At 41.7% G+C, this 23,692-nt stretch overlaps 1 protein-coding gene across 2 annotated transcripts in view; it reads right to left on the reverse strand.

The window, feature by feature from the left end:
* SNX19 (sorting nexin 19) overlaps positions 1 to 23,364 on the reverse strand; it is a 67,132-nt gene extending 43,768 nt beyond the window's left edge. Inside the window, exons 1-8 of one of the 2 annotated variants that reach the window (XM_069080460.1) lie at positions 21,034 to 23,364; positions 18,633 to 18,771; positions 16,638 to 16,738; positions 16,412 to 16,531; positions 12,431 to 12,561; positions 11,015 to 11,111; positions 10,280 to 10,469; positions 5,140 to 5,269 (exon numbers count right to left, since the gene is read on the reverse strand). In XM_069080460.1, coding sequence (XP_068936561.1) covers positions 5,140 to 5,269; positions 10,280 to 10,469; positions 11,015 to 11,111; positions 12,431 to 12,561; positions 16,412 to 16,531; positions 16,638 to 16,738; positions 18,633 to 18,771; positions 21,034 to 22,707 — 2,582 coding nt within the window. In that variant the 5' untranslated portion in view covers positions 22,708 to 23,364. The remainder of the gene's footprint in view (positions 1 to 5,139; positions 5,270 to 10,279; positions 10,470 to 11,014; positions 11,112 to 12,430; positions 12,562 to 16,411; positions 16,532 to 16,637; positions 16,739 to 18,632; positions 18,772 to 21,033) is intronic. The other variant, XM_069080461.1, reaches the window with a different exon arrangement.
* Positions 23,365 to 23,692: the final 328 nt, after the last annotated feature.

Raw genomic sequence — 23,692 nt, forward strand, 5'->3', positions numbered from 1 at the left:
TTGACCTTGAGCCTCTTTACCAACATGGTTCCCTTTCTGTAGGTGCTTTAGCTCTCCCAAAATATAGCTACCACAACTGAACATAATACTCCAAATGGAGTCTGATGATTAGGGAAGAATTCAGGACTACAAGCTCTCAGTGCACCCTAAGATCTTGATCCTTCTTACAACGACGTGGTAAATGAAGTTTTAGGTAAATCATGGAAATTATCCTTTCTGTACTAGTCTTTTGTTCCCCTCTGAATCTCCTCTCACCCATTTACTTGTTTCTAAGGATGATAGATTCAGAGCTGTATGGGACCTTAGAGGTCATCTAAGCCAATTGCTTCACTTTTCAGATGTGGAAACTGAGGCCCATAGAGGTCACATGATTTGCCGAAGGTCAGCTGTACTGGCAGGGCTGGGACTTGTACCAGCATCACTGACTCTAAACCCTGTTCTTTCCACTGGACTATCTCTTCTCTTCCTCTAGCTGTGTTTTGAAATATGCTCTCCTTATCATGTCCCAGAAAGCAGAAAATACTGCTTCCCAATCAACTATCACTGACTAGCTACAGTGCCTCCTTGAAGCTTTTGAATCTCCCCATCTGTTCCTAACATTATGGAAGAACCAACGGAGAGAAATCTAAAAGAGGGACAAGACATAGAAAAAGTAAGTCAAAGGGTTGGTGAGTGGATTGAGTATATTATCTCACTATTCTTGAGCAGAAGACACAAAAGTTTAGAGAAGGGAGAATTCACCAACCTGTGCTTTGAATTCATATCCCATTCATCAGCCATTCTGCAAAGACACTACTATTTGCCTTTTCTGCTTTCCATGTATGTAATGGTAATGTAATTTGAATTTGAAGATCCCTTTGTGTTGGCAAAGGTAGCAGGTACTTAGCACTTAGTAACTGATCAAGCCTCTGTTGGGGAAATAGAAGGTATGAACTCCTGTCTCCTGTTGCTGATATAACAGGAAGGGGTTGGCTGAAACAGGAAGTAGCTAATGCTGTGTATATAAGAAAAGCCCCAGAGAGGCACAGTCATAATTTCTTGGAGTACCATGGAGGCAGAAGCAGCTGCCAAGAGAAGGCTGAAGAGGAGCCCAGGAGTCCAGGAGTATCCTCCCCCCAGGCTGGATAAGTTAATTCTGATTTTTGAATGAGCTGCAGAAGACTGAGGAAGCATCACTGGGATGCAGGGACTTTGTCTGTTTGTGGCTTGGTTGAACCTTGAATTCCTGGGAGGAGAAATTGTGAAGGATTTGAGATGGACTGGATCCTGTGAACTTCAGTGTGGAGCAGGGCCTACCCAGAGAACTGGACAAGGAACTGGGAACTATCTGCCATTGAACCCAGGTGACAGTCTGGTGAATCCAGGTAGAATCTGGGACCAAGGCAAGATGAAAAGACCTCTCCCTGGGTTCTGAGTAATGATAAAATTGTAGTTTACTAGTGACCTAGGGGTGGAGGGTTTGTGTATTAATGATACTTAGTAATTGATTGATACGTGACTGATTAAGTTAACTTAGTTGCCCCATGAGTGGAAGACTTGGACTATTGTACTTTGAAATGATTGTTCTTTTGTTCTAAATATTGTGAGCACGTTGGTGAAAACTATGTGGCCGTTTTAATGATAAGCTGTTGTGAATACTATATTGTGATTTTCTGTGTAAGTTGTAATATTGTGAATGCTGTACCTTGATTTTCTGTGAATGTTTTGCTTTGATTTGTTATGGAATAGAGTGTTCACTATACTGTGTAATCAGAACTTTAAAAGCTGTTCACAGTCGCAGTCCTCTGGAAAGCTGCTCGTGCATGGCATTACAATGTAACATAAGGTATTGGAGAAGATAAAGTGATTCAACAGAGAAATTTTCCCACTGTCTGATGATGGCTAATGAGTAGATACATACTAGTGTTCTATCCTGGTGTCTTATCATGCAGGGCATGGAGGTGATCCTAGAATTCCAAAGGTTATGTCAGTAAAGTTCAGGATCTCATGGGTCCTACCAAGTTAGAATGGCCTTGAATGGATGGACTGTAAGCCTAGTTAAGAGATATCTGAAGAGTGCCATTGGGTTGGCCATTATTTTTGGTCAAAGCAATTCATGACAACTATCTACTAAAGCATGGAGGAGGCTGTAATTTTTATCAGTTGTGGGAGTATCCATGCTGATGAAATTATCATTCTTTTGAAGTCCTGGAGAAGTATAAAGAGGCATGTGGCTAACATTTGACCACAGGAATATAAAGGATTGGCAGATGTGATTACTGAATCAGTATCAAAAATCTCTGAAAGATCATGGAAAAGAGAAGAATCATCAAAGTAGCACGGAAGGGCAAATGTCCCAATTTTCAAAGAAAAGAAGAGAATAGTGGGGGTGGGGACCCTGTGGCTTTGAGGTCACATGTAGTCCTCTAGGTCTTCAAGTGCAGCCCTTTGATGGAATCTAAACTTCAGGGCTGCACTAGAGGACCTAGAGGTCCACATGTGGTCTCAAGGCTGCAGGTTCCCCAACCCTGGCATAGAGTCTGCTTTGAGTCCTGGAAAATTATAGAATTTCTTACCAAAGGAATGGTATTAGCCATTAGCAAGCATGTTGAAAGGGAAGAGATGATCACACAGGGCCATCATGAATAAATCTTGCTATATTAACGTCATTTGTTTATCTTTGTTGTTGGGGCTATATTGGTAGATGAGGGAGATGCCATAGATATACTATAGATATTTAGATTCTAGCAAAGCATTTGACAGTCTGTCATCTCTTAGATGAGAAATGTGAGGTATGCAATAAATAGCACAATAACTAGATAGTCTTGGACCTGATTGAATGACTAGTTCTAAAGAGTAATCACAAATAGCTCAATGTCAACCAGGAGAGGGGTAATTAGCAGAGGCCTCCAGGGATCTGTTCTTGGCCTCATTTTTCTTAGCATTTTTACCAATCATTTGGTTAAAGGTATAGATGGATTTGCTTGAGACCATAGCACATTAGAATCAACTAACACAAATAGGAATGTTTAGCATGGAAAATGAGAAAACATAGAGGGAACACGATAATTGTTTTCAAGGATTTGACAAACTGAGAGGTAGAAGAAAGATTGTATTTCCTTTTCTTGATCCTGGAGAGCAAAATTATGAATGGAAGTTGCAGATAAAAGTTTGTTTTATTCCATAAGTTAAAAATAAGTTTTAGAAAAAGGGTAGTGAGATGGCACAGTGGATAGTGGGGAGTATTTGAGTCTGATTTCATATCCTGCCTCAGACACAAGTGGTCTAGTGAACCTCTGTCTGCCTCAGTTCCTTCATCTTAAGGGGCAATAATAGCATCTAACTCCCAGGGTTGTTATGAGGAGCAAATGAGATAATATATACAGAACAGTTTGTCGACACCAAAACAGGGACCAGCAGTCTTCTGACTGCCAGACCAGAGCTTTCCACCAACCACCTGACGCCATCTGACTTCAATGTCAAACACATGTTCTTAAATGAAGTCAGGATTTGGCCCTTTCTTACTCTGGGATCAGAACAGACTGCTGCTTCTGCTCAGTCTACGCCAAACCATCCCTTAAGAAGACAGAGATCAGAACAAGAGAAGATGAGGCCAAACCACAGAATCATAGAATGAGAAACCACATGTGCATCTCAGGTTGAGTGAATATCTTTCCCCAGACCACACTCCCCAGCTTCCTTTAGTTCAGCACGGCATGGATTGGTTCTCTGGCTCTTCAGAAGGCAGCCTGCTAAAAACATTCTTATTCTCTATAAGCTTTTTCTATCTTTATGAGTAGCTCTTGGCATAGTTCTGAGAGGCTAGAGCAATGCTGGGTATGGGAAGCTGTGGTCACGAAGTCTGAAGTTGCAAATCCAAGTGCCCTTTCATTCATTACGTCTCAGCAGGTCCTTCCTCATTGCTAAGTATAGACACACAACCAGAGGAGAATTCTTTGAAATCCACAACCCTGAACCTTTATCACTGCGAAAGCCTTTGCTGAGTGAAAGGTTTTCTAGTCACACAGGCAGGAACGCGGTGCACGGTGTAGGGGTGGAATGAGAAATGCCAATGATTCAGTAGGGAAAATGACCAAGGAGGGGTTGGTGGCAAGCATATCTCAGCAGAAGGAGAACGGTACTCCTAAGGGCTGCAAAGTACAAGGCACAGGCAATCATATGGGATTCTGAAAGTGCCAGAGAGCTGACCAAATCCCACATCAAAAGTTTTTAATTTAAGCTATTGGAAAGTTTTTCCCTCAGTGGGAACATGCTTCCTTTTAAAAATATGGAATATTAACAGGAAAATATTTGATTTACAGAAATTAAAAAAAAATTTCTATGGAAAAAAATTATAATTTTTCTGGAGGACAGCAATTTTTTAAAGTAAGAAATTAGTGAAGTGCTTAAAGATCAGTACCATATTTTTATTTTATTATATATATGCAATATTTCAATATGTTTATGTTTGTTGGAAATAAATGATTAGGTTTATTATTAGGAATGTTTATTTAGACATAATTGTCTGTTTTAGATTATAAGCTTATGGAAGAGGAAGCATGTCTTTATTCCTTTTTGTTCAGCACCCAAAACAGTACTGTGGAGAATTGGGTGATCAATCTCTTATTACTATTATTGTTGTTATTATTTATATGAATGGTTATGATAAAGATGAATATTTATATTTATATTATATAAATATATTTATATATATGCATTATATACATCCTTTTATTTGAGCCTCATAATAACCTTATGTTCTAGTTAGGGCCTATAGTATACTATTACTCCCATTATTATTATTCCCATTTGCTAGAAGAGGCAACTGGCTCAGAAGGGATAAAGAACTTGCCCAAGATTACCCAGCTAATAAGTACCTTAGCTAGGAATGGTACTCAGTAATTCCAATGCCAACTCCAGCACTCTTTCCATGATTTTTTTCATGGCAGTCATGATCCTTAGGTAGGCTCTGCCATGACATCAGTGGTTACTGATCCCTCCTAGAAACAATGGTTCCTAGATTGTGCTTAACCTTCTACAATCCAGAATTCAGTCAAGAGTCTCCAGAGTTAGCCTCTCTCAACAGAGGTCAACTCTGTGGTTAGTGTGACCCTTCAGAGGTCTTACCTCCAAAGTTCAGGAAGAAGCCAATGGTCTTACCTCTGTATCAGGGTCCCAAAGAGAAGATGAAGGGCTTTGTGCATGTTCTCAGTACATAGCCATCGCCATTGTTCCATCATCAGCAAGAGCAGGAGGTCCAGGGCTGTGTCAGCTAATGCCGTCTCTGACTCTGGAGACAAAAGGGCTAGGAGTAACTTACAGAAAGGACCTTATGCTCAGGGAGTTCATTAAGCAAAGTAGAACTATGGATCTCCTCCATTTTTAAATCAACCCCTCCATATTTATAGAATTTCTCTAATTCAAAATAAGCTGGCAAATACTTAGTGACTAGTACATGCAAGATGGGATGTATATTTATACTTCATGTACTCCATATCACTTGGTAAGTAGAGGTGGTTAGGTAATGCAGGGGATCTCCAGCATTGGACTTGAAATAAGGAAGACCAGAATTCAAATTCTACCTCAGACACTTACTAGCTTCGTGATCCTAGAGAAGTCACTTAACCTTTAGCTGCCTCAGTTTCCTTCTCTATCAAAATGGAGATAATAACAACACTTACTTCCTAGGGCTGTCATGAGGATAAAATGAGTTAATGTTTATAAAGTACTTTGTTTTCTCTTTCTGTCTTTCTCTGTCCCTGTCTCGGTCTCTCTACACACATGTACACATACATATAGTCACAAAGAATCGGACACAACTGAAATGACTTAACAATGACACCTTCGTACATAAAGATATCTATGGGTTGCATATTGACTCAGGTTGTTTTTTTTGAGGCAATCAGGGTTAAGTGACTTGCCCAAAGTCACAAAGCTATTAAGTGTCTGAGGTTGGATTTGAACTCAGGTCCTCCTGACTCCAGGGCCAGTGCTCTATCCATTGACTCAGTTTTAAAATGTAATGTTATCTATGTTTTATTGTATTTTAATTTATTTTGTTATATAGTTCTCAATTATATTTTAATGTATAGTGCTTTAAGCTAAATAGTTTTTATATATTATATTTAATAATAGACAATAATATATTATGGATAGTATTTTAGTAAGTATACATATACATACATACTATTATTATGTATTTTGGGGTATATATTCTATATGCCTAGATAGCTCTGTGATAAAGGAATCATATTCCAGAATTAAAGAATCTCAGACTTGCTTCTGAAAGCACGAATTCTCTGCCATAGCATTCCCAAGAGGTCTTCCTGTCTCTACTTGAAGACTACCAGTGACAGGAAGCTCACCACTTGGTAAGAAAGGCCATTCCATATTTGGACAGCTCTGATTGTTAAGTTCTTTCTTTGATAGAGAATAGCCACAACTTGCACGGGGACAGTGAAATCCTTTGTCTACTATCCTATTCATCTGCACCCAGTCTCATGGAATGTCATAAACCACAGCTCTAAAGCTGGAAGGGGTCTCAGAGGCCATTTGGACCAACCCCCTCATTTACAGAGGAAAAACCGACTGGGGGTTTGACACTTGCATTAAGTTCAGTTAATAGGTGGCAGAGACAGGATTTGAACCCAGGTACTTGGACTCTAGTGTTCTTTCTGCTGTACCATGGTGCCTTTGGAAGAAAACCCAGTGCTTACTGTTGTTCTGCCAAACTGTTCATAATGGTCTCAAATCCTCTCTAATTATCCTGGTCTAGACTTCCATGAGCGTGTCTCAGTGAAGTCTTGCTCCTATGGCTTGGTGCCAGAATTGGCCTGACTTCCGTAGAGTTTCCTGGCCTACAGATGATTCCACTATTGGTTGGACAAAACTAGAACTAGAACCATAGAATTTTAGTTCTGGAAAGGATTATAAGATCATAGATCTATAGCTGGAAAGGACTCCAGAGGTCATCTAGGTCAATGGTAGCAAATTCAGATAGAAATGGGGGACAGCATCCCATGGGCTCCTGAGTGGCCCAGTGGCTAGAGTGCTAGTGCTAGAGTCAGGAAGACCTGAGTTTAAATCTAGCCTCAGATACTAAATAGCTGTGTGACCCTGAGCAAGTTACTTACACTTGTTTGACTCAGTTTTTTCACCTGTAAAATGAGGTGGAGAAGGAAATGGCAAACCACTCCAATATCTTTGCCAAGAAAACCCCAAATGGGGTCATTAAAAGTTGGACACGACTGAAACAAACTTAACAACAATTCTATACATAAAGATATTGGTGGGTTGCATATTGATTATCTTAAAATTTAATGTTATCTATGTTTTACTGTATTTTCATCGATTTTGTTATGTACTTTTCAAGTATATTTTAATCTGGTCTGTTCAGGCACTCAGGAGTGTTGTAGGTGGGCTATATATGTGACAGCTCCGATCTAGGTCATGTCCTCACTTTACAAATGAGGAAATTTTAGCCCAGAAAGGGGCAATGATTCTCGGGTCACAAAGGAAGGTGGTAGCAAAGCTGGGATTAGTCTTTTCCTGTACCACTCCCATCCAGTGTTTCTTCCTACTGTTCATTAGTAACTTAGACCTGGATTATACCTGCCCCAACCTGCCCAGGTCTAGACTTCTTGATTTTGGGCTGGATTCCAAGGAAAGGGTGGGGACTAATTAGATAGCTGGCATCTAATCATTTCTTGGGGGGGTAAAACATTAAGTTCCAACATAGGCAGTGGCTTTCTGACCCTCATTCATCTTTTACAAGAAAATTCAATCTTAAACTCAATTTTAAAGCTGATGCCTGCTGCTGCCACCTTGTGGCCCAAGCTGCTTACTGCTTAGTGATGTCAAAAGAGGAAAAGGAGGAGGTACCTTGTAAAGAAAAATGAGAATCTCCCTCCCCTGTCTCCCTAGACTTTTGACTCTATCAAGGCATACATGAGGGTGGCAGGAAAAAGGCATTTACATAGCACCTACTGTGTGCCAGGCACTGTACTAAGTGCTTTCTTTACAGATATCTCAGTTGGTGCTTCTGATGATAGGCTCACACACAAAATACTAACATAAGGAACTCTTGGCCCCTGTTTACATGCTAGTATTTATGGGGGGAATTCACTACTATATCTCCTATTAGGTTGAGAGTCTCTTCTCTTTCTATGGCACTTTAGTACTTGAACATTTTATCTACTTGACGTCACTGTTATCCAAGGAGGTAGGAAGGTACAGAAGTTACAAACCATTTTCCAGTTGGGAAAACTGAAACCTCAAAATTTAGAGTCCCAGTGAGTCAGTGGTAGAAACATTACCAGGACCCAAGTCTCTCCCCCACCCCTTTCTAAACTCAGAAGATTATACTGTTGTTAATATTTCCAATTAAGAGAACAAAGTTAATGTGATAAGCTCAGAAATGCCCTGTCTCAGAGGTCCTTAAGACCCAAGATGCCTTTTTTCTGTCACAGTGGTATACATACTCAGGTCTCCTGGTGGTACAGACACACTGTGAGTTTCTATGTCTTTGTTGTGGTGTTCAGTCTGAGTGTCTGACTCTTCATGACCCTAACTTAGGGTTTTCTTGGCATAGATACTGGAGTCGTTTGCCATTTCCTTCTCCAGCTTATTTTACAGAAGAAGAAATGAAGGCAAAGAGGGTAAGTGATTTGCCCAGGGTTCTACAGCATTCTATCCATTGAATCACCCAGCTGCCTCCATATTTTGTGTATGTATCTATGTATATATGTATGTATGTGTATATATATATATGTATGTGTATATATGTATGTATGTGTGTATAAACTAAAGAAATACAGAAAAGACTTAACTATCCTCAAAAAAGTTATAGACTTAGAGAGAGTAAGGATATCTATAAATGTCCAAGAAAATTTTAGTTTTTTTCTTTTTGCTTGTTTGTTTTGGTCTGGGTCTATGATTTCATCCATGTAGAGAACCCCTAGGAAAGAGCTTCTGCTGTTGGACATTAAGAACTCTCTGAAACTTCTAGTTTCAGAGAGTTTCGGGTGGGGGGTGGGTCAGGGAGAGGGGCCTGAGAAGTGAACTGCCTTGCCTCTGGTCACACTGCTAGCAAGTGTCAGAGGCAAGGTCACAGATTCTAGATCTAGAATTTGGAAGAGACTTTTAGAGTCTAACCCTTCCATTTTAAGGCGAGGAACCTGAGTCTTAGGCTAGGTAAGTAGCCTGATGTCACACAGATAGAAAGCCAGGATGAAAGATTCTTTAGCTCCAGATGCAGAGCTTTTCCTCCTGGAATCATGAAGCATGGTACCTTCTGGGTAAATGGCAGTACTTCCTTTACCCCAAGGAGAATGTGAGACTCAGGGGACTATGCTGTCTTTTGTCCTCATATCCCTATGCCTACCACAGTGCAGCAGATATGATACGAGTTAATATTTTTGTAATGTTTTAAGGTTTGTAATGTACTTTGCATACATTATCTCATTTGAACCTTAGTGCTGGCATTATCCCCATTTATGAGGACACCTAGGCTATGAAAAGTTGAATGACTTGGTCAGGGTCACATGATTAGTAAGTGAGGCAGGATTTCAACTCAGGTCTAGTCCAAAATGCTGTCCACTATATCTGAGGTGTCAAATTTGCAGCCCAAGCTGAACCAGAGTGCAATGTAATTGGGAAATGTTTAACAAAACACATTACAATGCCATACATATAGATAATGCTAATTTGTGGTTTTCTAGGTCAATACATGGCCTGCAAGGATTCATTTCTATTTAGGTTTGATAGCAATGCCTCACCACACCTAGCTGCCTCAGCGGCTAAGACTCTAATAAGACATAACCTATGATTTTCACAGGTAGCCCTGCAAGCCTGTGCACCCACTGAGACACATACCTGGATTTTAGACTTCTGTTTTCCTACCAGCTTTTTCCATGGCTCATAGCATCACCAAGATTTAAAGCTGTTCATTGTACTAGGCAGAACTCCTGGTGTGAGGTTGGCATGCATGAATGAGCCTGGATCATTTTGTACAAGGGAAACTGAGTTCTGATGAACCCATTCTAGCTTGAGGAAGTTTGCAAGCATTCAAGTGGTCCAAAAGTAAGCACCCTGTTGATGACCTCATTTACAAAATCAGGTGGGAGGGTGGCACAAATGTCCCTTCCACTTCAAGTCTGCAATGCTAGTCCAGTGGGCTTCTCTCCTATGAGCTTCAGACACTGGAGAAGCACTGAGACCACAAAGTCCAACTCTAATGACCCACAGAGGAGATAGGATTTTGGCTCCTACTTCTCTCTGAGGCAGGGGCATGGTGACTTACCGTGGTCTCTGTTGCTCTCATCTGAAGGTGAAGTAGCATTCTCTGAGGGGCTCTTGATGCAGTCATCTGCATATTCTTTGGGGGTCTGCTCAGAATCCTTTTCCAAGGCTTCTTCTGCCTGTATTTCCATTAACTTGCTCTGCTTTTCAATGAACGACTCCATCCCAGAGATGGACAAGACGTCTGACTCCTGGAGAAATCAATTGGCATGGGTGTGTGGGGAGAATCATAGCAGCAAGAGAGGCCTAGGGATCAAATGCAGCTGTATCAACCCCTCCCTTGGTGTCCACTTACACTAGAAATCATAATGTATCCTGATAAGAGTCTACTCCCATCCTGGAGAGGAAAGTTTCTATTTACTTGTTAACTTGCAACTGAAATGATGTCTCATTTAATGAATACTCACTATACACTTAGGCTGCAGGTATTTTAGCTTAGGGTAGTTGTCTCCTTCCTCGAATTGATTTCCCTCATTATTTTTGTCTTTCCTTCTATCATAAACCTATGCCACTTATAAAAGTCAACCAGTCAAAGTGGAGTAACAGAAGAAAAAGAAACACTCCATACATTTGGAACCACAACTTTTATCAAGACAATAGATTCTGACATTAGATATCCTCAGCTTCAGAGACTCAGCCCCAACTTGATCTTTAGGAATTTTCCAATCACTTATAATACCTTGATCAAATATAATGGCTATTGACCCTTGAAGCTCCCTAGGAATTCTGTTCTTACCACATTACTTTCCCGGAGGCAATATAAGACCTTCTCATGTGATTCAGTCACATTTAATACAGGAGTGATTTTGCTCGATGGGAACCTTAGTCTAGACCTGTGAGAAGAAGGAACACAGAACAGGGCATGATATGGATCTTGGTCCCCAGCAGTCATATGCTTTGTTCATAGATCTCAACACAGCAAAACTTCAGCTTTTTTTTTTTTACTGGTCCCATCATAGCTAGGCACTATGTACCAAGACTCTGAAAAGACTGTGCATTCTGGGAACTAAATGGAACATTTGAACCGAGCTGTGGTTTTCCTCATGCCTCTGACTTTGACAGTGGTATCTGACATTGGATAGGTGACGCAGGATAAAGATATGAAAACTGATTTGCTGGCGCCATTTCTGAAACTGTATTATCCTTGACTTAGGCTCTGCCCTAAGTCACCAGGGAGGGAGCTGGTATCCTGATAGCTCATTGGTCCAGGCGTCACTGGGGCCCATAAAATATGGGCCTGGGTAATAACAAGGAAAGGACATTGATCGCTATATGGTGACAATGTTGAATGAATGACTGAATACATTAAGATTATTAAAGATATCATGCTTATAGAGAGAACCTTTGCATGGTCCCTGAAGCAAACAAGAGTCCTGGGAAGGGGAAATTCCTGTGTTTCTGCTGATGTAAAGACTTCAAATACTTTTAGGGCAATGCCTAATGATCTTTGGACTGGCAAGATGAATTCTCCTCATTCTGAAACACAATAATTAAAATAGGCTCTGCAGACTTTTATTTTGACTTTCTAATGAAGTCTTGATTACTAATATATGGTCCCCTTAAGATTTGCAGTTGTTTAATTATGTCTGATTCTTTGTGACCCCATTTGGGATTTTCATGGCAAAGATGCTGGAATGGTTTATCAATTCCTTCTCCAGCTCATTTTACAGACGAGGAAACTGAGGCAAACAGGGTTAAGTTACTTGCCCAAGGTCACACAGTTAGTAAGTATCTGAGGCCAAATTGGAACTCAGATCTTCCCGACTCTAGGCCTGGCACTCTATTTACTGTGCCACATAGCTGCCCAAAGATTTGCAAAAAAAAAAAAAATAACAAATAAATGTAGGTTTTTAGCTAAGACTTTATTTTTGAGAGTAAGGAAATCATCTCACTCTCCTAGAAAAATGCAACAGGGCAAAATCTCTAGATTCTAGAGTTTTCATTCCTGCCAAGAATCCCAAACAACCATGTGGCAATAACATACATTAAGCAGTGCTGCCCACCCACCACCCTTTGAGGCCCCATTGGTTGGCCACTGATACTATGTAGGACTTTTGTGATTAACTTTACATAGATGGGTGTGTGATTCTTCTTCCCTTCTTGGCCTTTAGTGTCTCAAGACTGAACTCCAAGGAACCAAGAGGTGTCTTACTTGTTGGCCTTCTTGCCCTCTGTCGGAGGCTTGCCATCTGTCTCTGCTTCACTCAGATCTTCTGTAGGGCTCTGGGGTTCTGAGCGAGGAAATGCAGTCTTTAAGGTATCTACTATGGCACTCACCACCATCTGTATAGGATGAAAGAGCTGAGGTTAGCATCATTCACACACTTCCTTGGAATTCCTAGTCTCTAGAAAACTCAGTGAGTAGCAGCATCTCCTACCCAAAGCCTCTCCTGATCTTCCCAGGGGTTAGTTCTTCAAAACAATACCTAGTGTTTATTGTGTATATAGAGGCAACTAGATGGTGAAGTAGATATACAGCTGGGCCTGAAATCAGGAAGATCTCATTTAAAATGTGACCCTAGGGGCAGCTAGGTGAGGCAGTGAATAGAGCACAGGCCCTGGAGTCAGGAGGACGACCTACTTCCGACACTTAACATTTACTAGCTGTGTGCCCTTGGGCAAGTCACTTAACCCCAATTGCCCTGCCTTCCCCCTCCAAAAAGACCAAAATAAAAGAGAAAAGAAATGTGACCCTGCTGTGTGACTCTGGGCAAGTCATTTAACCCCTGTCTGTTTCAGTTTCCTCAATTGTAAAATGGAGATAAAATAGTATCTACCTCCCAGGGCTATTGTGAGGATCAAAAGACATAACTGTAAAGTATTTACCTGGTGCTTAGTAATCACTTAATAATTCTTTATTCTCTTTCCTTCCTAGATATTCAGTACTTTTCTTTTATCACAGAGTTCTTAACCTTTGGCAGTCTAGTGAAGCCTGTAGCTCTCAGAATAATATACTTTTTAATCACCTTTGAAGGAAATATTAATTTTCTGTTAGATTCGGGGGTCCCTAACCTAGGTCCATGAACTTTCTTAGTTTAGTGCTACTATATAATATATATATATATATATATATATATATATATATATATATATATCTTATCTTGTACATTTAAAAGCATAATTTTGAGAAAGCATCTCATAGGAGTCACCAGACTGTCAAAGAAGTCTGTGATACAGAAAAGGTTAAATATTAGGGATTGGTGAAAATTAAGATGGGATTTTTTTTCCTCCAAGTTCATAGACCCCTTAGGGATCAATGAATACCAGATTAAGAATCTCTGCTCTGTAAACTCCTTAAGGACAGAGGCTGCTCCATTCTATGTTTTTGCATTCCCAGGCCTAACAAAATGCTAGCCACATAAAAGTTGTTCATTCGTGGCTGTCGATAGACCAGCTGATACACAGAGAGAAGCATTTGAAGGTGCAGCCACCCAATGACACATAAAGCTTAACACAAACAGGAACCAGAGGATCTATGCTGGAGCATTGTGCTTCTGAAAAGTCAAACAGGGCAAGGCATGAAAACTGGGGAGGATGGCCTTCCAGGAAAGCTTTGTCATCATATACACACACACACACACACACACACACACACACACACACATATATGCATACATGTCTATGCATATATAATACACACATACATATATGCACACACATATACATAGTCTGATTTATATATGATTTATATAGACTGATACATATATGATATATGATTTTTCATATGTGATTTCACATATGATCTAAACAAGATATATCAGTTTATATAATATATTGATATATAACATGTTATATTAGCATATATCAGTATTACTCTTATTGTTAATGATATATGTCAATTATTACTTTTATTATTAATGATATTTTGTTGTTAGTTGTTTCAGTTGTGATTGACTTTTTGTGACACCATTTGGGGTTTTCTTGGCAGAGATACTGGAATGATTTGCCATTTCCATCTCTGGCTTATTTTATAGATGAGGAAACTGAGCCAAACAGGGTTAAGCGACTTACCCAGAGTCTCACAGCTAGTAAGTGTCTTAAGGCCAAATTTGAGCTCAGGAAGATGAGTCTTCCTCACTCCAGGCCCAGCATTCTTTTCAGAGTACTGCCTAACTGCTATACTAGTGATAAGTATATAGACATAAATATATACATATATATAAGTTATTGCTCTTATTATTGATGAAAAAACTTTCTGGGGAGGCCACCCTCCCCACTTTTCCCTGTCACCCACTGTGATATGTGTGTGTGTACATACACATATACATAAACATATATATATATATACACACACAAATATGTATTTATGCATATATATATATATATACACACACACAGACACACGTATAAACACATACATATTACTTTAAAGTTTACAAAGTACCTAACTTACATTATCTTGACCTTTGGGACTGCTATATAATATAAGCATTGCAGGTGCTATAGCCCTTATTTTATAGATGAAGAAACTGATGTTCAGAGAGATGAATGGATTTGTCCATCTATGGTCACAAGGCAGGTGTTGGAGGGAGGATTTGAATGTAGGTCTTCCTGACTGGAAGTCCAGCCTCCCACCTCACTAGATTATTCTTTCTTTTTTCTTTCTTCATTTTTTTAATGAAAAAAAGTTTTATTTTGAAAATAAACTCTTACTGAGTTTAGACTTGTAAGACCACTTTAGAAACTATGCCAGTGAAAGTGTGCGGAAAGACAAAATGATTCAGGAATATGGGAAACAGTCCAGATGAGAGAGGTCTCTACATACTCCTAAATACTCTCAAAGTGAAAAACAATCACAATTGCACAATCAGGTCTTCCTGGTCAGAAAGTCACATTTGTATCATCTCTATGAAACAATTTGGTTTTCCCTAGAGTGAGATAATGATTAAAATTCCTCTGGCCACAAGTGAGGCCTCTGGACAAAGCAAAACACTTTGTATACAGGAGCATGGGATCATAGATCCAGATCCAAGGACCTCAGAAGTCTTCTTGCACAATCCCCTCGTTTTACAGATGAGAAGAATGGAGGCCATAGAAGATTAAGTGCCTTGCCTCAAGGTCACATAGGTAAGTGTCAAAGACAGGATTTGATCTCAGTAGGCTTTCCCCTGCACCACCATGAATGTAATACCCCAGTCCAATTCATATTTTCTTCATAAAGGGACAAGAATTATGGTCTCCATGGGTGTGCTCAATGAACAGCGTGCTAGGCTTGAAATCAGAAGCTCTTGTTTGAATCGTGGCTCTACCATTTACCACCTATTGTGGCCTTGGATGAGTTGTTTATCTGTGATCTGCAGTCTCTTTACTTCTAGAATGAGGGGATTAGACAACATGAGTAGTGTCAAACTCAAATAGAAATGGGACCACTAAGTCATATATAAAGAACCTTGTGGGCTACATACTGACTTAGAAAACCACATACTAATATTGTTGTTGTTCATTTGTGTCCAACATTTGTGACCTCATTTGAAGTTTTTTTGACAAAGATATTGGAGTAGTTTGCCATTTTGTTCTCCAGATCAGGAAACTGAGGCAAACAGGGTTAACTGACTTGCTCAGGATTGTATAATTAGTATCTGACTCCAGACCTGGTGCTCTATCCACACCACCTAGCTATCCCTATATTAATATCATCTATGTTTTATTGTATTTTTTTCATTTTGTTGGATATTTCCCAATTACATTTTAATCTAGTTGGGGCAGCACTCAGGAATGCTGTGACCCACTTGTTGGATACCTCTGGAGTAGCTGGCCCTGATCTCTTCTAGGTCTAAATCTTGACTGCTGGGATACTTTGAAGAATGGCCACTCATTCACAAAACAGTGCAGATAAGTGACATAACCAAAATGAAAGAACCATAGTTCTAGACCTGGAAGAAGAGTGACTCTCATGATCAATCCCCTTATTTTACAGATGAGGAAACTGAGGATAGAGCTGTTAAGTGACTTGCCTAGAGTCATACTGGTAAGTATATGAGGAAGGATTTGAATCCAGATCTTCCTCATTTCAAGTCCAGTACTCTATGCCACCAGAGCAATGAGGACCCAGATCTCCACTGTTCTCTGGACCACTGGCTTTCCAGGCTCTACACTGACAGACTGAGACCAGACACATTCGCTACACTGATACCTTGTCTATTCTCGAGACCATAAAAGGTTTCTTGACAAAGGCAATTCGAGCATCTGTGTTGAGAGCCAGGAACTCTTGTACTTCCTCACTGTTGGCAATCTCAGGGATGGCACACAGTTGCTGCAAAATCAAGAGAAGACAGGAGTTAGACTCTTCCTCTCATCATTGCCAATCTTGGAGAACAGCTGGGACTTGCTTTTGGGGTCAATGGAGAAAAGTTACCAACCTTCAGGAATGACTCCAGAAGACTCTTACGGGCTTCTACCCTGTCACTGTCCATATTTCCAAATGGAAGATCGGGAAAGAACTTCTTGGGACCCTTCACATCTAAGAAAACAATAATAATTTGTGTTGTACATTTATTAAAGAAAATATTTGTTAAGATCTCCCTTTGTTCATAAATGTTATATACATATATATTGTCACAATCTCAGAAGAAAACAAAGTATTTCTCCCCTGGGACTTTTATGTGCATAGTAGAGAGGAATAAAGAAATTTGCATACAGCACTGAGCACAGCACATAGCCTTATCTCCAGTATTTATGGATAAAGACAATCATATATAACTGAAATTTAGAGACAAATCTAAAACTCATTTAAGTGTTATTTTAGCCTTGTTCCTTAGAAATTATGGACTGATCTCCTTGGTAAAAGGAACTCCTAGGGGATGGAACTTCCTTTATTAATGTGGATCTGCTACTTACTGTCTTAGAACAAGGATTCTTTACCGTTTTGTGTCATGGATCTCCTTTGAAGGCCTGTGAAGCCTATGGACCCCTTCTCAGGTTAATGTTTTTAAATGCATGAAATAAAATACATAGGATTAAAAGGAAACTAATTATACTAACATAGCTAAAAAAGATTAATTTGAAAAAAAAATCATAGGCCTAGGTTAAGAACCATTGTCTTAGAAAGTTGTATAGAGCCCTCAAAAGTTAAATGTTTTGACTAAGATCACATAAGGCAAGATTAAAAGCTGGCCTTGACCCGAGTCTTCCTAACTTCAAGGCTAACTCTCTGTCTACTATAGCATTCTGCCTCTCAGGTAGAATCTTCCTTACTTACCACTTCTTTAGCTGCCCTTAGGCTTTGGGCTCTGGGTCCCAGAAACAGCCAGTTTATTTTCACTACTTCCTCTTACCCTCCATGTAATAGCAATATAAAGTTGAAAAGGAGGTTGAGGAAGAAGAGACTAATTACAAATCCAGAATCATGGATTTAGAGGCAGAAAGGACCTTGGAGATGATTCATTCCGATTCTTTCTTTTTACATCTGAGGAAATTCACCCCACAGAGAAGTAACATGCCCAAGGTCACATGAGTGAATAAGGGTCAGAGTCAGGATTTCAGCTTCTTACCACAAATCCAGCATTCTTTCCTCAGTACCATGGTGCTAATGGAGTCCTTTTCTGTTTGCTGAGGGCTTTAGAGATATTACCTCACTTGAGCCTTGGTATAACCCCCTAAGATAAGTATTGCATTTATAGACAAGGAAGCTTGGACAAATTAAGTGATTTGCCCATGGTCAGAGAGTGCTAACAAAGTGTCCAAAGAAACCAATGGTCTGGGGCGGCTAGGTGGTGCAGTGAATAGAGCACTGGCCTTGGAGTCAGGAGGACCTGAGTTCAAATCTGGACTCAGACACTTAACACAAAATAAAATTAGCCATGTGACCTTGGGCATGTCACTTAATTCCAATTGCCCTACCTTCCCCTCTACAAAAAAGCTAAAAAAAAAAAAAAAAGAAATCAATGGTCCCTGGGTAACATACTGATGAGATACTCAGCCCCTGAATTAGTAAAAGTTGAGGCAGTCCTCTCCTCACCACCCCTTCCTCCCCCAAGCTCTACTTAACTTTCTGAGCTTGGGTACAAATTGGAAAGTTCTCAAGTTTCTTGTGTGTGTGTGGTTTGTCCTTTGTTCTCCAAGAGGACCATGACTTCAGGAAGTAAACTTAGTGGGACCTCTGGATGAGGAAGTTAGGGAATGAAAACTCAGACAAGAGTAAAAGTCATTCCTTCTTTTCTGGGGAAAATTCCAAAACTCCTGATGCCTGCTCAAGGACTCTGGGAAATGGAATGTAAACATCTTTGGCAATGCACCCCACAGGTACTACTAATCAGGGATGGGGTGCTTTCTATCTCCAGGGCATTGTTGTGGATATGGAGAGATTACAGTAAATATGAGGGTGGGAAATATGGAAGGGGATTGGGGACCCTGACTTTTGATGAACTTCCGTAGGTCCGGCTTCTCCTCCAGTCTGGTCTGCAGGTTCAGGAACTCCCGGTAGCGACGGTTCACTGTATGGTAGGCCACCTGCTGAAGGCCGCTGCTATTCTCACTGTCAAGGGCTGTCTCATACTGTTGAAAAAATGAATGATTTGAATTAATGAAATAAGCATTCCTAAACATCTACGTCATGTGGTTTTGGCCTTATTACTTAGTTCTTGGATACACAGTACTGCAATTGTGAGTGGGGTAGCAAAAGGTTACTTTGCTCTGTCCATAGGCTTTAATTAAATTAAATTTAAAAAGCATTTAATAAGGACTTATTATGTGTGAAGCACTGGGGAAAGGGAAAAGGACTGATCTGTGATTTTCTTAGCAGAGAGAATTCCCAGATAAAGGACATTTCCTTCACCAATATAGGCCAGAATCTTCTCTGAATGTTGCCTAGAATACTGAGTGATGAAGTGATTTAAGATTTGAACCCATCTCTTCATGGCTCCCAGGTGAGCTCTTGATCACCAGGCATTGGGAATACAGAGACAAAAACAAAAGTTTTGTTCTCCAAAGAGTTTATATTCTATTGGGTGAGAGAACATGTATGCAGATAAATAAATACAAAGTAATTTTAGGGAAGGGAAGAACACTAATAGCTGGGAAAAAATCAGGAAAGGCTTTGTGTGGGAGGCTGTTCAGGTATTGAGCTTTGAAGGGTGCTAGGGTTTCTAGAAATTGAAGTAGAACACTTCAGACACGTGCATTTCTTATAGAGACACTGAGGTGGGGGATGGAACACTGTGTGCAGGGAACAGCAAGTTGGCCCCTTTGGCCATAACACAGAGTAGAAAAGTAGAAACTGTCTGAAAAGATAAGCTAGGGCCAGGTTATGAAGTTCTTAAGTGGTAGGGAAGTTTGTATTTTATCCTAAAACCAATAGGGAGCCATAGATTATTTTGGCAGCTTTATGAAGGCTGGATTGGAGAGTATTGAACCTGGAAATGAGATCATTAGGAGGCAACTTCAGCATTCTAGGCAGAGGTAAAGAAAGGAAAAAATGAACTAGAGTGGTAGTTTTGAGAGTGGAGAAAAGATTGAAAGATGTGGAGATAGAATCAATGAAACTTGGCAAGTGATTTCACATGAGGGACAGTGCAATCAGAAGGGACTGTAAGGTTTTAGACCTTAGTAACTGGAAGGGTGGTGGTGTCTTCAACTGAAATAGAAAAAAAATATGTGAAGGGTCAGTTTAGGGGTAAAGTTCTATTTTAGATATGCTGACTTTGAATTGCTTATGGAATATCTAAGTGGATACATCCAGCATGCAGTTGGTGATGCCTTTCTAGACTTCCTTTCTTTCTAGTTTTCTCATACCTTCCTCTCCACCTCCTACTCTAAGCTGCAGGGACATTAGTCTCAAACCACTCCATCTCCCAAATGGAGGCGTTTTCACTGGCTGTCTTTTATGCCTCTCTCCTCACCTTTGCCTCCTGGCTTCTTTCAAGATTTAGTTAAAATTCTGCTTTCTATAGGTAGCCTCTTTTCCCTCCTTTTAAACTGTTTGGTTATCTTCCTGATTAGAATAGAAGCTTCTGGAGGGAAGGGACTATATTTTTGCCTTCCTTTATATTCCTAGTGCTTAGCACAAAATCTGGCATAAACTAAGGGCTTAATAAATACTTGTTGACCTTATGCAGAACTACTCAGGAGAGAGGTTGAGAGCTGGATGTGTAGATTTGGGAGTCAATTACATAAAACAACCAACCCAAGGGAGCCAAAATATCACCATATAATTACTGCATTGGGTTGCAGACTGTACTTGTAGCAGGTGCCCACATTCACTAAGTCAAGACAATTTGTATTTAGACATAGCACAAATGTATTGAATGTGTGCCCACTTTTTAAATTCAGAATATATAGTGTGACCAAAATGAGAAGCATTTCATCTGTGCAAAATTACAAGTATCTCTTCCTCTTCAAAGTATGGGGTGGTTTTTAGAGCACAGTATAATGCTGTTTTGTAATTATAGTCAATCCTTGATTATCTATACTACCAGAATAGGGAAACATGTAATTTTAAAAGAATTGCTAAATTTAAAAAAAAATTTGCTTTGCAATGTATTATATGAATTTGGTGGGGGGGCATCAGATGTGCCTCTCTAATTCTATTTTTTTAGGTTAATATGAAAACCTGCCAGAGTAATTGGATGAGAAGTGTGACATAGACTTGCCCTGGACTAAAAGTTGGCTTCAGACCCTTCACCTATTGAAATGAATATGAGTAATTGAATACTAACCATATTGTCTTCAGACTTCACCATGCAAAAATATTAACTTTTCCCTACTATTCCTCAAAGTTCATGGTGAAAAAGCCATAGTCACAACCCGTGACCCCATTACCTTCACTGTGTAGAGAGTATAGGGGTGGAAACTGGTTCCGCTGTGCTCCCGAGCTGTGATGGTTCCAGTAATCCGTAGGTTTTGGATGACAACTGGGCCATCGGGACTACTAAGGGGCTCAAAGCTGAAGGTGGCTGAGCTTAGAGGACCTGTTGGGGAGGAGGAGAGCAAAACCTGGGGCAGGCTGGGGTCCAGAGGACTAACACCATTGGTTAGATCCTTCTCTAGGCATGAAGGCCGAGGAAGACAGGTTCTCTCTGGCCCTTCCAGCAAAGTTGTTAGGGAGGTGAGGTCTTCTTGTTCCTCCTCTTTCTCTGCTGAGTTGATCTGGATTTCTGGGCAAGGCTTGAGCATGGAGGCCAACAAGCCTGTGTCTGCCTCTGGACCTTCCTCAGTTTCTGTACTTTCTGGTCCCTCTCCTTCCTCAGGCTCCAGAGGCTCTGTGCCACCCTCTAGGGCAGTTAGGGCATCCTGAAGCCTATCAGTGAGGAAGTCACTGGGAGTCATGAGCATGATAGAATCTGTGTCTTTGCCCAGGTCAGAAAGAGGCGAGCCCAGTTCTGAGTCCTCACACAAGAACAGGGGGCCCCGGGTATCTGGCTGCAGAAAGTGGGATGTACTATTTCCTGACTTTTTATCCTCTAACTCCATGCTCAGGTCCCCTTCTAGAGCCTCTCGGCCTTCTTCCACCTCTGGGGAGTGTCCTCCTGGCCCACCTGGCCCACTGCAGTTCGGGACTGTCAAGGCTCCTGCTGGAGAAGGACTTCTCACCTCAGGCAGCTTTTCCACTGGAATGGTAAGTGGCAGGGTCCTGGGCACTGGGGGCTGGTTGGCTTGCTTTGCTGGACAGGCTGATTCAGCCTCTTCAGTTGTGCCTGCTTTGGCTTTAGAAAAGATACCAACCAGTACAAGGTGGATCCAATCTGGGTCTGACATTTTGCTAATGAGTGGCAGAAGCACATTGCAAGTGATGAGCTCCACCACCACATAGCGCCCTGTCCTGGTCTCCAGATGGGGCTTGGGTGTCAGCCCCTGGAGAAGCAGATCGACGATGCCGCGGGCGTAGTTCACTTCTGCACTGGGGCTCTGCACAGCAGGGTGGGAGGCGGTGGTTTGACAATATGCTTCCCAAAGTTGAGACGGCTCAGCTTGGACACCTTGCCTCCCTGTGGCCTCCTTTGCCTTTATGAAGCTCTGTAGGTGGCAGCCACAGAGCATCAGAAGCCTTTGGGTTAGAACTTGCCTGTCCACTCTTCCCATCCTTCTCCTGAGCTCCTGGGCCATTCCTATCATTGCCGCCCTCACCTCCTCCTCAAAGGCTGGCTCATTGCTCACTGTGCAGTACCATGAAGACACGAAGTCCCGGATGATCTTCTGGATGGTGTGCTCGATCTCTTGGTCCAGCTGACTCTCGGCCTCAGGGCTGGCAGGGAAGCTTGACAGTGTGATGAAGCGTTCCAAATGCAGTCGGCCAGTGACCCCCATCATAGCCTGTGAGCCCACCCAGCCCCCCAGTGCCATCAGCACTACTGAGAGAAGACACAGCAGCCACACATTGACCAGCAGGTGGACTATCAGCAGCCATCCCAGCATAACTCCCATGGCCATCAGCTTCCGGTTTCCCAACAGGTGATTCAGGCTTGCCCCAGCCTGGGTCCCGTGGGATGGGGGCATCTTCTCTGTTTTAATTGTTTAAAGGACACAGCTGCCCCTTCTCCCTCTGCTTGCTTCCCTGAAGCTACCAGGTCCTCCCAGGGGCTCATGAACCCTGGAGATGTTACCACAGGTAGCAGAGTTAGGGTTTTAGGAGGGAAAGTGAATTCAGCATCTTAATTGGGGGAAGGGTCTGAACCAGGGAAGGAGGCAGAGGAACTAAGCTCTCACAGCCTCGAATGGTTCCAGATCAATGCAAAGGGCCAGGGAACTGACCTTTAATTTCTCTTCCTTTGCTGAAATCATTACCCAAGACATCTCTTAAAGGGGATCCCCAGAGCAGCGAGACTCCATCAGGGAAAGCCTCTGCCTTGTTCATTTCCAGGAGGACGTGCCAATCAGGGGAACTGGAAAACAGGGCTATGACCCAACCATCTCCTCCCAGCTCCAAATCCCCACTGGCTCACCCCTGATCAGGATGTGCTCAGGCATCGGCAAGAGGAAAGGTAGGGGATAGCCAGGAGACAGAGAGAGTGCTTGCTCAGTGGTCAGGGCCCTTTGCCTGGGGTCTCTCTCCCAGAAACATCTCGCGCAGTCAGCTCCCTCTCTGGGAGCCTCCGGCTTCCTGGACAACATCAGCTGTGGCGGTGAGAGGTGCAGGCTGGGAGAGGAAGGTACGCCAGCAGACAGCAGAGAGCAGAGCCGAGCTGAGCAGAGCGGCCTCTCCCATTCCAGTGCCCTCTAGTGTTAAAGCTGCCGCCTCAGCAGCAAGCACTGACCAGCTTTCCCAGCCAGCCCATGGACACGCCCCATGCCAGCCCAGAAGCAGCAGCTCCAGCAGGGAGCTGAAAAGCTTTAGGCCCTGGGGGAAGCTCACAGCCCACCTGGATTCCTCTGAGTCTCTCCAAAAGCAGGGTTCTGCTATGCCTTATCCCCTGGGGTGAGGGGATCACAGAACACAGAATTTTCAAGCTGGAGGAGACCTTAGAGACCATTTCCTCAAACT

Source organism: Petaurus breviceps, unplaced genomic scaffold, assembly GCF_028583685.1.
Source record: "Petaurus breviceps papuanus isolate PSGF00001 unplaced genomic scaffold, PetGlider_PUasm1.0 91133, whole genome shotgun sequence".
Classification (NCBI taxonomy): Eukaryota; Metazoa; Chordata; class Mammalia; order Diprotodontia; family Petauridae; genus Petaurus; species Petaurus breviceps.